This window comes from Rhinolophus hipposideros (genome assembly GCF_964194185.1).
Source record: "Rhinolophus hipposideros genome assembly, chromosome: 21".
Lineage (NCBI taxonomy): Eukaryota > Metazoa > Chordata > Mammalia > Chiroptera > Rhinolophidae > Rhinolophus > Rhinolophus hipposideros.
The window spans coordinates 44,101,073-44,113,419 of NC_138067.1; the positions used below are offsets into that span (position 1 = coordinate 44,101,073).

General features: G+C 49.4%; 1 protein-coding gene across 3 annotated transcripts; it reads left to right on the forward strand.

Annotated features, from left to right (window-relative positions):
• The first annotated feature begins 178 nt into the window (after window positions 1-178).
• On the forward strand, window positions 179-12,257 carry RCN3 (reticulocalbin 3). 3 transcript variants are annotated; one of them, XM_081030873.1, is made up of 7 exons: window positions 179-413; window positions 824-1,071; window positions 2,731-2,933; window positions 4,237-4,409; window positions 6,708-6,768; window positions 9,325-9,524; window positions 9,804-12,257. In XM_081030873.1, the coding sequence occupies exons 1-7, from the start codon at window positions 396-398 to the stop codon at window positions 9,909-9,911; spliced, it is 1,011 nt and encodes a 336-aa protein (XP_080886999.1). In that variant the 5' UTR covers window positions 179-395; the 3' UTR covers window positions 9,912-12,257. The 3 variants fall into 3 exon arrangements, with proteins under 3 accessions (XP_080886999.1, XP_080887000.1, XP_080886998.1); XM_081030874.1 differs by having other exon boundaries at window positions 342-413; window positions 9,325-9,532; window positions 9,804-11,096; XM_081030872.1 differs by having other exon boundaries at window positions 342-413; window positions 9,325-10,049.
• The last annotated feature ends 90 nt before the right edge of the window (window positions 12,258-12,347 follow it).

The following is a 12,347-nucleotide window of genomic DNA, read 5'->3' on the forward strand; positions in this document are numbered from 1 at the left end:
CTGGCCCCTAGGTTCCCTTCTTAAACCATGCTGACAAAGGGAAAGAGATAAAAATACATCTCCCATGAGGCTTTGGAGTTAGTACCACTGCAGGTGGTCGGGCAGGGCGCCTGCCGGGAGTTGTAGTTCTCCCCCGCGGCACCACTCCGGCATCGCCCACCCAGCCAGCTCTGAGAAAGGACCCGGCGGAACCTCGCGGGCCGCGCTTTCCTTTGTGGACGTGGCGAGGGGCGCCCGCTGCCCGCCCGACTTTCACCAGCCCCGCCCCTTGGGGTCCTCGAGTGCTCATTGGTCGGAGGGCGGGGCTTCTGCGCTGCCGGAGGCGGGGCCTGGCTGGAGAGCCGCCAAATTGGGCATCGTTTTTGGAGAACCGAGAACAGAGCTTGGAGAACGAAATGTGGCTGGAAAACTTGGTAAGGGGAGGCGAGGGCGGGTGGCTGGCCCAGGGAGGAAGGTTCGGGTCCGTTCGGGTCGGGGACTAGGGTCCAGGTTGGAAACAATGCTCGGGAACCTGCATGATTTCTCTCTGGCCACCACCCGGTCCCACACTTTGCGTGGGAAGTGCGCCACGTATCCTGCTTGAATCCCTCCTCTTGCGGCTCTGGGACCTATCTGGGACTCCTTCAGAAGATTCCGTTCCCACAGCTGGATTAACTTCTGAGAGCCTGGCCCCCTTTTCCCCATCACCGGCCTTTCTTGAGCCGAAAATTTTGTGGCCAGTTACCATCTCCCTGTCCTGTTTTAGGTCTCCCCCACCCCCACTCTGTCCCGTCTCTGTCCCTTTCTCTGTGACCCCTGACTCCTAGTCTCTGCCACTCCGCAGGGACTGATGATGTGGCGACTATCAGTTCTGCTGTTGCTCTTGCTGCTCAGGCACGGGGCCCAGGGGAAGCCGTCCCCTGACGCAGGCCCTCATGGCCAGGGGAGGGTGCACCAGACGGCCCCACTGAGCGAGGCCCCTCATGATGACGCCCACGGGAACTTCCAATACGACCATGAGGCTTTCCTGGGACGAGAGGTAGCCAAGGAATTCGACCAGCTCAGCCCGGAGGAAAGCCGAGCCCGTCTGGGGTAGGAGAGAGATGGGGTCGGGAAGATTTAAGGTTGTAATTTAAAACAGGAAGGTCAGGGGAAGCCTCAAGGAAAAGGTAGTATTTGAGCCATGTGTGTATGTATAGCATTCCAGGCAGAGGGAAATGTAAGTACAAAGGCCCAGAGGCAGAAGTAGGCCTGATGTGTTTAAGGAACTGTGAGGCCAGGGGTGGCTGGAACGCAGTGAGCAAAGAGAAAGAGTGGGAGATGATGGCAGAGAGGGAACAAAGGGGTCATGCAGGGCCTTTTGGGCCACAGTGAAGATTTAAGCTTTTCTCTGAGTGAGGGCTCTGAGGAGAAGGAGGACATGAGCTGACTTAGATTTTAACAGAATCCCTCTGGTTGCCATTTGGGGAACAGGCTATAGGGAGCAAGAAGCAGTGAGCCAAAGCTACTGCAGTAGTCAAGGTGGGAAACGAGATGATGGTGGCTAAATCAAGGTGGAGATAGCAGTGGTGGTCAGGCGTCTGGCTGGGAGATTGTGCATGGATGGGGTTGGATGAAGGAGGGATGGGGGAGGAAAGGCAGGGAGAGGCTAACACATTTGGCATAGCACTACTGCAATGCCAGGCACTAAGTGCTTTACAAGGGTTTACTAATCTATGTCCCACAATCATGCTATGGAGTAGTTTCTATTATTTATCCCCATTTTACAGTGGGAGAAACTGAGGCACAGACAGGTTAAGTGACTTGCCCACAGTCACACAGCCAGTAAGAGGAGGCTGCAGGATTTGAACCTAGGATATCTCGCTGTGGAGCCCATGCTCTTAACATCTCAAACCTCAGGGTAGGGTGTGAGTCTTGGGGACAAAGCTAGCCCCGGAGCGATCCCAGCAGAGACTGCCTGGCGCGGGAGCGTTGTGAAGGGCCGACTCGGATTCGACCCTGGGGACTGGGTCGCAGGGGCTTAGGAACTGTGACAGAGAGGAAGGCTTCTTGAGCGCTCTTTTAGCGGTTGGGAGAGGATCCAAACCAGTGGCGGGGCGTGGCCAGGGGAAGGGGGAGGGACCTGGGAGCCAACTGGCGTGGCCGGAGAAATGGGGAGTGAGGTGGGGCCTACTGGGGCTTGACGCGAGATGGGGGTGTGCGTAGGATTCGCCGGAGTACGGGGGTGGGGGAATGGTGGTGGCCGAGCCTGCGGGGTTGCAGACAATGGTCCGAGGGCAGTGCCAGCTAACGGCTGGGAAAAAGTAGGGTGAGATGCAGCATGGGGCAGGACTGCCGGGAAAGGGACCCGAAGACAGGCGCTTCTAGGGAGGGGGGAGCAGAAGGCGGGGTTAGAAGGAAGGGTCCCAAGACTGGCTGCGGGGGTGAGGGACGGGACATGGGGAGAGAGGTGTATTGGGTGTATGAGGCCGGGCCTGTAGTAGTTCAAAGGGAATTTTGGGACAGTACTGCGGGCCAGGGGCGCGGTGGACACGCGGAGTCTGGGCTGAGGGGGCGGAGCCCTGCGGTGGGCGTGGTCCGGATTGACATGCTCCTCCTCCAGTTTGTTGGCTGCTCGTGGACCATTTTCAGCCTCATATGGCGGTATTCTCCACTGGGGGCGTGGCTCTTCTTGAGAGCAGAGCCTACACGAAGGCGAGATCCCCGGGTGATGGGGGCTGAGACTGACGTGTGCCCCTCCCTGGTCCACAGGCGCATCGTGGACCGCATGGACCGCGCTGGGGATGGGGATGGTTGGGTGTCACTAGCTGAGCTCCGCGCGTGGATCGCTCACACGCAACAGCGACACATACGGGACTCGGTGAGCGCAGCCTGGGACACGTATGACACGGACCGCGACGGGCGTGTGGGTTGGGAGGAGCTGCGCAATGCCACCTATGGCTACTACACGCCGGGTATGTGGTGAGACCCGTGCTCTTAACACACACCTTGACCCTGACCTTTTTGACTCTCTCATCCTAAGAACCTTTAGCCCATTAGCAGAATCCCTGACCTTTGACCTCTGATTCTTGATCAGGGTCTACCCACTTCCTGGACCCTGTCACCCTGAAATCCCCAGTCTCTGATCTCTGGCTTCTCATTCTGGCACCCATGACCTCTGTAACACTGGGACTGGGGTACTTCAGATCCTTGACCAGAGACATCTACCTTCCATGCCCCATCTGACCTCTGACCTCTCATTCTGAGAACCCCAAAGCCATTTACCCTGCCCCCTGAATCCCAGGGTTCCCTCCTCCATGTCTCCATACCCCATCCCTGGGCCCCCCCACAGCTCTTGTTCTCTTACTCCTGTACCCTCACCCCAGCCTGTCCCTCATATATCACCGGACGAATCTTTCCACACCCAGGACTGACCCTGACACTCCCCTGCCCACACCCCCACCATGACTCCCCAGGGCCTACCAGGAGAGAGTTCCAGCTCCGTAGCCAAGCATAACCCACCCCTCCAGCTTGGTTTTTCTGGATTATCTGCCCCAGCCAAATCGATCTTCTGCCATTTCCCTGAACTCACCACATTCTTCAAACCTCCACACTTCGCACATACTGTTCTGTCTGTTGAAAATGCCCTTCCCTTCCTCTCTGTCTAGCAGCCTGAGGCAGTATAACCTACTGCATCAGAATGTGACTTGGGGGGTGGAGGGGTGGGTGATGAGGGTAAGGGGGATCCAATATATGGTGATGGAAGGAGAACTGACTCTGGGTGGTGAACACACAATGGGATTTATAGATGGTGTAATACAGAATTGTACACCTGAAATCTATGTAAATTTACTAACAATTGTCACCCCAATAAATTTAATTAAAAAATAAAATAAAAAATAAACACCAAAAAAAAAAAAAAAAAAAGAATGTGACTTGGGGGTCCAATGGCCAGTGTCTATCATTCCTGATTTATGACCTTGGCCAAGTTATTTCCTTTCTGGGCATCAGTTTCTCCTTCACAAAGTGAGAATAAACAAAAGAACTCACTTTACCTGCTTTTTGTGAGGGTTAAATACAATATTGTAGGTAAAGAGCTTAGCATATAATGAGCTCTCACTACAAGGTACCAAGTAGTGAATATATATTATGCATAATTAACTACATGGAGGTCTTCCTGCCCTGACCTCCCTGAGTTAGATCTTTTTGTCTTTTTCCTCAGCCTGCCTGGCATTCCTTCCGGGAAAGCACATCTTACTAAGCTCCCTCCTTTTGCAGGTGAAGAATTTCATGACTTGGAGGATGCAGAGACCTACAGGAAGATGCTGGCTCGGGACGAGCGGCGTTTCCGCGTGGCTGACCAGGATGGGGACTCGATGGCCAGTCGGGAGGAGCTGACGGCCTTCTTGCACCCAGAGGAGTTCCCACACATGCGGGATATCGTGGTTGCCGTAAGGGCCCGCCTCCCAGAGCTTACCTTGGGGGTTCCAGCCACCTAGTCCTCCAACTCCTGCCCCAGGGAACTCAGGCCATAAACGCAGATCAATGGTGACATCTCTCATAATCTCCCCAACTCTCAGTGTCATTCTTAGTGGGAGGATTTACACCCACGTCTACCATGCCTAACTTTTCACAGATTATTTTTAAAATGTAATTATATGTATTTCTCAAATAGGTAACAAATTGATATGGTTAAATGCCCGAAAGATGTAAAACAGGTGAACAATCTTATTCCCTCCTATCTCCCCCATGCTGTTCCCCACCCTCCCCAGTTCCATCCCCACAGGTAAATCCTTTCTTGCACCTCCATTTCTGAAGATACTTTGAGGATCTATGGCAGGGCTATTAGGATCAAGGGCTCTGAGGCCAGAAGGCCTGGGTTGAAATCCCAGCTCTCCAGCATCCTGTCTGTCTGGCGTTGGGCAAGTTACTTAACCCCTCTGGACCAGAATTTCTACATTTATAAAATGATGGTACTGATAGTAATCCGTACATTGAGGGTGGTTATAGGGACTGGATGAGTTCATACATGTAAAACTGTAAAATTGGCCTGAGGCAAATGCTCATTATGTCACTTTACACACACTGGTCAATACAGCTAGAGGATAAAACTTGTAGGAATGGAATCACTGGATCAATAGGGATCAGAAAGGAAAGATGTCATTAACCCAGGCTTCTCGAAACCCCTAGACTCCTGCAAGGCCCAAAGTCCCTCTTTTATAGAAGATAACATTATAACAGTTCCTTATTCTCCTGAGGTGAGATGATTTAACAAACCCTGATTGAGCATATCCTGTGTACCAGGCACCCTTCTAACACCTTTACCTGCATTACCTCTATTTACTTGTCATGGCAACCAAGCCTATGGGGTGGTCTGTCATCTTTTACAGACAGATAAGGACACCTAAGCAAAGGGAGGTGAGATGACTTGCCTGAAATCACCCGGATGAGAAGTGGCACAGCCTGGAGTCTAACTTAAGCAGTTGAATCCATGGTCTAAACCAGGGGTCAATCGGCAGACTCGTACCCGCCACAATATCCAGCCCACAGCTTACTTTGGAAATAAAGATTTATTGTAACACAGCCACACCGTTTACTTCTATATGCTACAACTGCAGAGTTGAGTGAGTTCAACAGAGACGGTATAGCACACGAAGCCAGGAATATTTACTGTCTGGTCCTTTATGGAAAACAGTTTGCCAAGTCATGGTATAAACTCTGCTGTCATCTCTCCATCTGTGGATAGCGAGTGTACCCCATACACAGGATTTCAAAACATAATCTTAGCCCAAACTTTGCCATAAAGGAGGAACTAAAGGAAAGTCAGTTATAAGAAATAACAGGAATTTCAATAGGTAAGTCTTGTAGTGTCACCAGATGTAGCAAATAACACAGGACATTCAATTAGACTTCAATTTATAACAATAAATAATATAAACAACAAATAATTCTTCAGTGTAAGTACATCTCACACAGTATTTGGGATTAATATAAGTATGTCCCACATAATGTTTGTGACATACTTATACTAAAAAATTATTTATCTGACACTCAAGTGTAACTCAGCACCCTGTATTATAAGCATGTCCCAAATAGTGTGAGGAACAGACTTAGACTAAAGAATTATTTGTTGTTCATCTGAGAGTCAAATGTAATTGAGCACCCTGTATTTTATGTCAATCCTAAAATGTCGGAGCTCGACTTTGCTAGAATACATGGTGGAGGGTCAGACACTTGCATGGTCTTACAATGAGTGAGTTTCAATGTAAAAATGGAGAACAGTTCATTTGCTCAAGAAATGAAGGAAAAAACAAAGAGCAGACGTATTGAATGTGTCAAAATGGTCCACCAAGTAGTCATGTTTATATGTAAAACGGAGTTAGGGTCTAAGCTCTGCTTTTTAAAGGAAAAGAGACTTTTGCTCTTGGAGAGTGTGGGCTGGGCTGTGAGAAACTTGTTAGGGATACAGAATGGCTCTCCTTGCATGAAACCAACCTGTGCACCAGGACATCTGTGTTCCCTGGCCCCACCCACTAAGAGCAGGTAGGGCCCTCATCATTAAGCCATCCCAGAAAGCCCCCAAATTTCCCACTTACAGCTGAGCACACTTAGGCCCTGTTGAGACTGTTCCAATGCCTGGCCCCACAGCCACCCCAGAATGAGATACCCCGAGAGAACCTCACATCCTGACTCCTGGGGTCCAGGCCCCCCCCCACTGGGAGCCAGCCCCAATACCTCTTTCTCCCTAGGAAACCATGGAGGACTTGGACAAGAACAAAGATGGCTACATCCAAGTGGATGAATACATTGGTGAGTGAGCTGAATTCCTCCCCAAAGATGCCTACCCCCTCCTGAATCCACATGGCAGCATTATCACCCATGAGAGAGCAAATGCCCTCTGAAGTGAGGCAGGGGCAGTGCTTGAGTCCATAAATGCACCCATCAAACATTTATTGAGCACCTACTATGTGCCAGGCCCCAAAAACATTGATCAATCACCCACTGTATACCAGGCCCAGCAAATCCTTATCAAATACCTACTATGGGCCAGGCCCAGGAAACATTTATCGAACACCTTCTATGTGCCAGACATTTATCAAACACCTACTGTGTGCCAGCACCAGGAAACATTTATTGAGCACCTACAGCATGCTAGTGGTTGAGGATATAGTAGAGACTATTACAGACCAAGTACCTTCCTGGGAGGATCTGAAGTTTCTACAAAATCAAGGCTTGGGCTACATTTGCCTGGGGTGGGAAGTCGGGGAGCTTGTCTTGAACCTGCATTTACAAAGCAAAGTGTAAATGTCTCCTGTTTATTTGGGATGTCAGGGTGCCCTTGTGATACCTCTAAAAATATGCCCCGAGGCCTACCTCTGTCCCTGCCCTCAGGGGGCAAAAAAATTAGTTTCAGGGAAAGCTCGTAAGCATGAAAGTTTTTAAAGTTGGAATATATGTTTCTTTAGAATGTTTTTATGGAATAAGCCTGCAGGCAGGATATTTTTATTTAAGCACAATCTTTTTCTTTTTTTTTTGGTAAGAAAGAACTCATGCATCACAGTTGAACCCTAACAATAGCTTACAGTTTGTGGTGACCAGTTAGCATCTTGTAAAGTCATTTAATCCCCACATCAACCCTACGAGACGGGTATGATTATTCCACTTTATAGATAAGGAAACTGAGGCCCAAAGGGATACATACTTGACTGAGGTCAACTGCTGGTCAAGTGGAGCAGGACTTGAGTCCAGGCAGGCTGACCCCAGGGTTTCACCCTAATGTCCAGGCTATGGGGTCCCTGTGACACAGACATGGGTAGGACCCCAGGATCCCCCCAAAAATGTAATTTTACAACTGTTGAATGGTATGGGGAAAGGCATGAGTGAGGAGTACTGAGAGGGTGTCCTGGGCCCTTACCCAGGCTAGTGGGGGGTTGTCAGGGAAGATGGGAGAGGTGGGTGCAGGCTCCAGAGCCAGCCCGCCTGGTTCCCACCTGCCACCTCCCAGCCATATGGCTGTAAACAAGTCCCTAACCCTCTCCGAGCCTCAGTTTACTCATCTGTAAATGGGGGTAATAGAGCACTCCCCACATATAGTCAACACAAACGCCCATCAGTGGATGAGTATATAAAGAAAAGGTGTTCAATCCAGACAATGGAATATTATTGGGCCGTAAAAAGGAAAGAAGCACTGATCCATACTACAGTGTGAGTGAAACTGGAAAATATCACTGAGGGAAAGGCCACAATATTGTATGACTCCATTTATATGAAATGTCCAGAACAGGAAAATCTATACAGAAAGAGAAAGAAATTAGATTAATGGTTGCCTGGGGGTGGGGGTGGGGTAGAGGTAGCTGCTTAATTGAAAAGGGGTATCCTTTTGGGGTGATGAAAATGTTCTGTAACTAGATGCAGGTTGAACAACACTGTGAATGTATTAAATGTCACAAATAGTGAATTTTATGTTGTGTGCTTTTTTACCACAATGTTGACAAACAGACTTAACAGTAGACTTGGGTGAGGGGTGTAAATGTCTGATCATTATGTTACTTTTGCACACCTGAAACTAATATAAACAAATAAAATTAAAACCAAAAAACATCCCCCACACTTAATTCCCATTTACCATTGCCATCATTTCCTAGAAGAAATGATGACTTAGCACCATTAAAAAAAAAAAAAAAGGAAAAGAAAAAAAAGGGGAAGAAGGCTGAAGGCTGATGGTGCCTGCTCCATCCTAGATGACATCCTCTAATAGCTCCCTGACCTGATCCCAGAAGGGAGAAAGGCATTCTGTGCTAATTATCATGGCTTTGTGTCTGGTGTGAAAAGGCTTGGCCGGTTGTAATGTCTTTGAAGTCCTTCTGTGGAGTACTTTCTCCAAGCCAGCCCCTGGGGCAAAGTTTTGCAAACATTTACCAACAATTGGAACAAGGAGAGGCACCAACAATCTCCAGGGACTTCTTAGAGTTAGGTGAGCTGTTCTAAGAGTAGCTTTATGGAATTTCCTGTGTTCTCGCCAGAAACGTCTTCACTCATCCCTCCATAGGGAGAGATTCCTATGCGCCAGGCACTGTGCTACACTATGTACACAGTATTTCATGTGGATATCAATTAAATTGATTGATGGTTCAGTCATTCAATGAACTGATCGATCAGTCACGTGTAGTCAATTTCACGTGAAGCATAATGATCACTGGTAAGTAGGGTTTTGTTATTAATACCATTTAAACAGAAGAAACTAAAACGAAAGAGAGTGAAGGGGGTGGCTGGGGTCTCATGATCAGTAAGCATCAGAGCCCAGATTGGAGCGCAGAATGGGTCCCGGTGGCCCCTGATGTTACCCCCTCTCTTTCCCTACCCCAGCGGACCTTTACTCAGAGGAACCCGGGGAGGAGGAGCCGGCCTGGGTCCAGACAGAGCGGGAGCAGTTCCGGGACTTTCGGGATCTGAACAAGGACGGGCGGCTGGATGGGAATGAGATCGGCCACTGGGTGCTGCCCCCAGCCCAGGACCAGCCACTGGTGGAGGCCAACCACTTGCTGCACGAGAGTGACCTGGACAAGGTTCCCTGGTGGGGCTGTGCAAGCAGACGCTGGGGGAAGGATGCCAGCCTGGTCATGACCGAGAGTTGGGCCTGCAGCTGCTGGGGTCCTTGTTTGGCTGGAGAAGGGAACAGAGATACTGGGAGAGGGGCCAGGGAAGGGAGGAACCAGAGACCCAAGGGAGGCAAAGAAGGACCCAGAAGGAAGGGGACAGATCTGGAGGGCCATATTTTGGTTCAGAGAGGGCTCTCACATGCAGGGCCCTGTGACATCACCATTGACCTCTTACCCTCCCTCCAGGATGGGCGTCTGAGCAAAGATGAGATCCTGGGCAACTGGAACATGTTCGTGGGCAGCCAGGCCACCAACTACGGTGAGGACCTGACGCGTCACCATGATGAGCTCTGAGCCCAGCACACTCACCACAGCCTCGTGTCCCCATGGGATGATCTGAGGAGAGGCCCCAGTGGCAAGGTCCTCCCTCCATGTCTGGCCCTGCAGGATGCGGACACAGCCCCTCGGTGTCCTCCTGCCCCTGGGCTCTCACAAACCCCTGGACGCACCGGGTCACATTCTCTCCCTGAGACACCACAGCCTCTCTCAGCCCTCCCCACTCTGCCCCAGGGGCTCTCATAGACCTGAAGGATGAGGGACCACCCATTTATCTGGCAGAATCTCCCAGCCTGCCCCTTTCCCCCACACTCAGCCTCCAAGAGCCACCACTAATCACCTGGAACTCTAAATCTGAGCCTCACAGGCAGGAAACAGCCTCAGCCTGGCACTCATCCGCCACTGGCACTATTCCCAGCATGCCTCCTCTCTGCCAGGGAGGCAATAAAATCCGGTGCTGGGGCCTCATCATTTGTGTGTCTCTCTGAGGGGGTGATGGGAGCCTTGGGGAGAAATTAGGGCCTATGACTGGGAGAGGAACATGCTGGGAGTTGGGGGGACTGTGGGCTGAAGGAGGGGACAAAGTATTTGAAGAGCGGGTTCTGGGTGTTGGCAGGGTTTGAGGGCATTCCTAGGGATGAAAAATGAAACTAGCAGCTCGGACCCAGCAGTGAACAAGCCAGACAGGAAGCTCTGCCTTCTGGATAGCAAGTGATGGCAGTTCTCTCTTAATTGAGTGGTCGGGAAAGGCCTCACTGGTAAATGGTGTGAGAGAGTGAGCCCTGGGGAGATCTGGCTGGAGAGCAGTCCAGACAGAGGGAACAGCAAGCGCAAAGGCCCTGAGGCAGGAGTGGGCCTGCTGTGTGTGAGGACCAGCAACAGGCCAGTGTAGCTGTAGTGGAATGAATGAGGAGGTGAGGGTGGGAGTGAGGCAGATAGGGAACTAGGATCAGGTCACACAGCCATGTGGGCAGGTGATCATGGTCCCAGTTTGATGGGACAAGATAAAGGGACGCAGAGACAGAATTTATTTTCAGTGGGTCTGGAGCCCCTGGAGGGGCCTGAGAGGATAGATGTTAGCTGACTCAGGTTACAACAGTCTCTTTGCTGCTGAGTGGGGGTAGGGGCAGAAGGTTAGGATGAGACAGGCATTTATTCCTTCTGCAGCCTCCTGAGACCTCCTGATTAAATTCTCTAGAGTTGAACATGCTTTAGTCTGTCCCAGTAATTCCACACCTGGTAACTCCCAAATAAAAATATAAGAATAAAGTCACCAAAATAAGGTTCGTAGCAGCTTTAATCATAATAGCCCCAAAGTAGAAACAACCCACAGGCTCATCCACAGAAGGGGTAAGTGTGTGGTGGGGCCTTAACCCAGGGGAAACCACAGCAAGGAGCAGGGGCAACTTCAACGGCTCCCAGTGGCATGGAGGAATGTTACACGTTATGCTCAGCAAAAGAAGCTGGACACAAGCACCCGCCATGTGATTCCATTTATAGGAAATTAAACAACAGGGAAAACTATCCTAGGGATTAGAAGTCAGGCTGGGGCTCCCCCTTAGTGGGGAGGACTGGGATGGACCTGAGGTGGGTTCTGTGGGGCTGAGCTTCAGCTGGGTACTGCCTCCCAGGAACTGTTCAGCCTGTAAAAATTCACCCAGCTGTCCATGCATGATGTGCCCACTTTTATGCATGACAAAATTCAAAGTTTTTTTCCCCCCGAAAAAATCCCTGATATTTAGGGCAGTGAAACTACTCTGTATGATCCTGTAATGGTGGATAGATGTCATTATATATTTGTCAAAAGCCATAGAATGTAGGACACAAAGAGTGAACCCTAACATTTCTCTGCACTTTACTTAATAATGTATCAATATCAGTGCCAATTATAACAAAGTATCACACTAATGCAAGAAGTTAATAACAGGAAACTGGAAGCAGGTAAGGGGATATAATATATAGGAACTCTCTGTACTTTCCACTCATTTATCTGTAAACCTAAAACTGCTCTTAAAAATGAAGCCCACTCAAAAAATCATAAGCAACTAAAATAGACAAAATAAATCCCCTTTATAGGTCAAGTCATAGATTTCCCCCATATTTAATGATTTTTGTTTTCCTTCTTCCGGGAAAGAGATGGAAATAACATAGGGTGAGACTAGAAACATAGACCAATGTGGGGAGAACTGACATCTTAATATTGTCTTCCAGTCCATGAACATAGTATATCTCCCCATTGATTTAAGTGTTGACATTCTCTCAGTAATGTTTTGTCATTTTCAGAGTAAAGGTCTTTTATCTTTTGCTAAATTTATCTCAAGTATTATTATACTATTGTAAATAAAAAAAATAATTTCATGTTCCAATTTCTTGATTCTAGAATATAAACATATAATTCTTTTGGTTGGATTCACTGTAATCTCTGTAAACTCTATCCTGTGAAATTTGTAGCTC

Excerpts from the sequence above, each read along its gene's own strand:
- RCN3 (XM_081030872.1), top strand. Across the intron at positions 4,410-6,707 it reads TGCGGGATATCGTGGTTGCC|GAAACCATGGAGGACTTGGA; the intron begins GTAAGGGCCCGC and ends CTTTCTCCCTAG. Across the intron at positions 6,769-9,324 it reads CCAAGTGGATGAATACATTG|CGGACCTTTACTCAGAGGAA; the intron begins GTGAGTGAGCTG and ends TCCCTACCCCAG.